Consider the following 4326-nt stretch of genomic DNA (forward strand, 5'->3'; position numbering starts at 1 on the left):
GGGGGGGGGGGGGCGGCAGTCCGAACTCAGGTCCGCAACTGCCGCTCTTTGCTGGGCCCGCAGTTCTCACTCAGGTCCGCCCGGAGGAAGGCTGTCGGGAGGGGGGGCTGCGCGGGGAGGAGCAGCCAATGGGAAGCCGCAGTGGTAGGGCAAGGAGCCAATCAGAGTGCTGAGGCGGGGTTCTAGGGTTGGCGGGAGCGGTGAGGGCGGAATGGTGCGGGCGAGGCAGGAGGCTGAGGTTAAGAAAATGAACTCCAAATGCATCGGCCTCCGCGCTGGGGTCTGTTATTGCGAGAAAGAGTCCATCACTCATGGAGAAAACACCTGAAGCTGTTCTCTGAGGCCTCTTTTCACAGGGTGGTGCAAGGTTTGTCTGTCATCCCAAAGGGGTTTGGGCTTCATGGATGGGGCTGCTGTGGAGGCTCTGCTCGAGGAATGGGGGCTGTGTGCCCTTTGTGATAAACGATCTGCCAGACAAGTTGCTTATGTGAGGCTGGTGAGGTGTGTTTGCTTGAAAAGAAGCTGATTCCCGTCTTGCCCAGCAGTGGAGAGTCAGCTCTGGGCCTGCTGAGTTACAAAGAAAGGCTTTTTTTTTTTTTGTTTAAGCTTTATTTTTTTGCACAGACTTTCAAATTAGATCTTCATAAAGCTTTTCAGGTGACAAGTGGATGGAACGGAGTGTTGGAAGCTTGTCCTTTGGAGCAGGACACTGCAAAAGAAGCATTTTGATTTTCCCTCGATGTCACATAGGTGTTGCCAAACCTTGTGCTTAACCAGCTCTTGTCTTTGAGGACAATATCACCCATGACCTACTTTACCAAGTGGAGAAACAACTAATTACACACCGAGCTGGGCTGTAATTTGGGTTTAGTGGTGACCTGTGGGTTTGTCAGGTGTTTTATTTAAAATTAGGGCCCTGGAGATGAAAGCAGCTGTCCTCCCTGCTGCCTTTCCTTGTGGTTTCTCTTCTTCCTTAGGCTGACATTACAAGTCTCTGGGGACAGGGAGGTAAATCTGGCAGCAAAGACAGAGCGATTTGGGCTGTAAGAGGTAGAGACCTGCCAGGTCCTGCCTGCACTGCCTGATAGCAGTGCTTTATTATGTGGTTTAACCATAGTAACAACTTCCTGTTGTGTCAAGATGCTGAGTTGTTTATTTATTTCCCTTTCTATGCATTTCTAGGTGGTGAAATAGCGGATGAAATCTCGCCTGTGGCCTCTTTCCCTGCTCACATCCTGGCTGCGATTGCAAAACCACAGGGAGGCCCCAGCCCGAGTGATCCCGGGAGGCACAAGAAGTGTTTTTTTCCCCTAAATTCTCTACAAATCCTAAGCAGAAACTTCTCTGCTGGCAAAACCTTCCTACAAGGCGTCAAGCAGCATCAGCAAAACCATTTTTCTTTCTCAAATTGAGCTCTTCTAACTCTTTTAGGGGAGGTTCTCCTCAGTTTTCTGGGTCATGCTTCCATCGATAAACCCCCTTAATAGACGCAGACTCGCCCCTATGCGAGGAGGGACTGGGGGGGGAGGGGGGAGGCCACTGCCACCGCGGGAGAGCAGATCGGAAAGATCCATTCTGATTGGTTGATACCTGACAGCCAATAAGAAGACTCAGTGCGTCCGACGGCCAATAGGAAGAGGCATTTGTGATCCCACTCCCTCTATTCACACCCGTGCGGGGAATCTCCAGAGTGCAGGGGAGCAAAGCGCGATGGGACGAGACGGGACGCTCCAGGAGGCACCAGAACAAAATAAATCCGTAAGTTTAATTTTCAATAGTAGCTCTTGGGCAACAGAAAAGCAAAATAAAAAAAAACTGAAACCGTTTATTTTAATTTTTTTTTTCTCTAATATATGTGGGACAATGGGGTGTAATTAGCAGAGCACAAAATTTCAAGATTAATTAGTTCTTAAATGTTTCAGGCCATTTCCAAGGATGATATTAATCTTCAGGAGACTTCACCTCTGCAAGAGACAGCAGCTGGCGAGACCAGGGCTGTGCTAGACATAAGTATTTTTCCAGAAATTGACAGATTTTGGTGTTTAGTCTTACTTTGTATCTATGCACACAAACCTTAAAGCAAACCACTGCTCATACCTTATTTAACTTCTACTTTTCGTTTATAACCAGCTTTCAGAGCTGCAGAACCTTGGTGCTACCGCTCGTTGCACCTGCTTAACTTTCTGGGATGATTTTCAGCTTTTTAGGAGACTTTTTCTTTACATAGTTTCTGTAGGGTTTGGCCAAGGGGACACAAAAGAACATTGGAGGGGGGTGTGAGTGAACGCAGCTCTGGCGGGGGAGGTCTTTTTGAGGGGAAAAGCCCCATTTTGGAGCCGGAGGAAGGAGGGGGGTGCAGAGGCGCGTGGAGCTTGGTTCGGTCGCTTCCGCCAGAGAGGGGAGGGGGGGATGAGAAGGGAGCGGTTGATTCGGTCGCGTCCGCCGGAGAGGGGAGGGGGCGTGAGAACAGAGAGGTGGTTTCTGTTGCGTCCGCCACAGGGCTATATAAAGGGCCGCCGAGGGGCGCTCTTTTGCAGTCGGGAGGCCGCAGCTGAAGGAGGAGGAGCGTTGCTGAGCGGAGCGGGCGGAGCGGGCGGAGCAGCGTCTCGAAGCCGGCGGCCCAGTTATATCACGGGGGACAGTCGCATCGGTGCCATCCATCTCCAGCATGCCGCTAACGTTGTTGTCGAAGCGCAGGCGGTTGTCGCTGTCGGATCTTATTCTCCGCGCCGTCTGCTTTTCGTCGGGCCGTAGAGGTACCTCGTTAGTTGTCATTAAGAAGGTTCTCATTGATGAGGGTTATGATGTGCAACGGAATAGCAGTCGCTTGAAGGCGGCGCTGAAGTCTTTGATCAACAAGAGGCTGCTGGAGCGGGTGACGGGGAGCGGCGCCGCCGGTTCGTTCCGTATCGGCCCCATAGGTAGGGAGCGATTAGATAGAAATACGCGGCGCGGGAGGGCGGCCGGTGAATCCCGACGGCGGCGGCGGCGGGCCAAGAAGACGAAGGAGCGCAAGAACGTAGTTAATGCATCTTCTCAGCGGCTGAAGAAGCCGTGTAGACCTGGGGGAACGGCGAGGGCAGTGCCCGTAGGACATAACAGAGCAGAGGATGCGGCCGAGGGCGCGGAGGTAGCTGAGGCTGCGATGGAGGGAGCTGCCGGGGGTGTGGAGGTTCGAGGCGGATTGTTAGTAAGATTGATGGAACAATAAACGTGGAACCCAAAAGCTCTTTTAAGAGCCATGTGGGGGGTTCAGCGGAAGAGCTGGTCACCGGTGCCATTTAGAGAACGCCGCTGTGGGGTAGTTGTGGAGCCAGTGAGTGCTGCGGGGGAGGGAAACTGCCGCCTCGTGTCACTAAAAGCTGCACCGAGCGACTGCGGTGGCGAGGCGGCTTTAAAAGGCGCACCGAGGGAAGGGTGGGCTGCCCCGCACCGCTAAAAGAGCTGCACCGAGGGACAGAGGGGCGCGGCAGTGGGTGTGCACCGAGGGGTGGCTGAGGAGGGGGGGTCGCCGCCCCGTGTCACTGAAAGAGCTGCACCGAGGGACTGGCGGGGCGGCGGTTAGAAGGGTTACGCCGGGAGGGGATGTGTTTGTTGCCCCGTGTCACTGAAAGAGCTGCACCGAGGGACAGGCGGGGCACAGCAGGGGGGACAGTTCATGGCGGGTGATCGCTGTCTCGTGTCACTGAAAGCTGTACCGAGGGTAGGGCTGGGAGCCGATGGAAGGGGTGCGCCGGGGGGGGTGTGTGTGAAGCCCCGTGTCACTGAAAGAGCTGCACCGAGGGACGGCCGGGGCGCAGCAGGAAGTGTGCACCGAGGGGTGGGTGATGAGGGGTGATCGCCGCCCCGTGTCACTGAAAGAGCTGCACCGAGGGACAGGCGGGGCGTCAGTGGAAGGGCTATGCCGGGGATAGTGTGTCTGGTGCTTCGTGTCACTGAAAGAGCTGCACGAAAGGACAGGCGGGGCGCAGCAGGGCGTGTGCACCGAGGGGTGGGTGAAGGTGATCGCCGCCCCGTGTCGCTAAAAGAGCTGCACCGAGGGACAGGCGGGGCGGCGGTGGAAGGGCTATGCCGGGGAGAGTGTGTCTGGTGCTTCGTGTCACTGAAAGAGCTGCACCGAGGGACTGGCGGGGCGTCAGTAGAAGGGCTATGCCGGGGATAGTGTGTCTGGTGCTTCGTGTCACTGAAAGAGCTGCACGAAAGGACAGGCGGGGCGCAGCAGGGCGTGTGCACCGAGGGGTGGGTGAAGGTGATCGCCGCCCCGTGTCGCTAAAAGAGCTGCACCGAGGGACAGGCGGGGCGGCGGTGGAAGGGCTGCGCTGGGCG

The 4326-nt window shown here is 55.7% G+C and overlaps 1 protein-coding gene across 1 annotated transcript; it reads left to right on the plus strand.

The window, feature by feature from the left end:
- Nucleotides 1-1710: 1710 nt before the first annotated feature.
- LOC130597692 (histone H1t-like) lies at nucleotides 1711-3211 on the plus strand. Its single transcript, XM_057406425.1, has 3 exons — nucleotides 1711-1758; nucleotides 1923-2010; nucleotides 2643-3211. Exons 1-3 carry the CDS (start codon nucleotides 1711-1713, stop codon nucleotides 3209-3211), a joined length of 705 nt encoding a protein of 234 aa, XP_057262408.1.
- Nucleotides 3212-4326: the final 1115 nt, after the last annotated feature.

This window comes from Pezoporus wallicus, unplaced genomic scaffold (assembly GCF_028554395.1).
Source record: "Pezoporus wallicus isolate ANWC-B61680 ecotype Strahan unplaced genomic scaffold, APGP_CSIRO_Pwel_v1 contig_9835, whole genome shotgun sequence".
Classification (NCBI taxonomy): Eukaryota; Metazoa; Chordata; class Aves; order Psittaciformes; family Psittacidae; genus Pezoporus; species Pezoporus wallicus.

Excerpts from the sequence above, each read along its gene's own strand:
- LOC130597692 (XM_057406425.1), top strand. The coding sequence starts at position 1,711 with ATGGGACGAGACGGGACGCTCCAGGAGGCACCAGAACAAAATAAATCC. Across the intron at positions 1,759-1,922 it reads CACCAGAACAAAATAAATCC|GCCATTTCCAAGGATGATAT; the intron begins GTAAGTTTAATT and ends TAAATGTTTCAG. Across the intron at positions 2,011-2,642 it reads CAGGGCTGTGCTAGACATAA|TCGCATCGGTGCCATCCATC; the intron begins GTATTTTTCCAG and ends CACGGGGGACAG.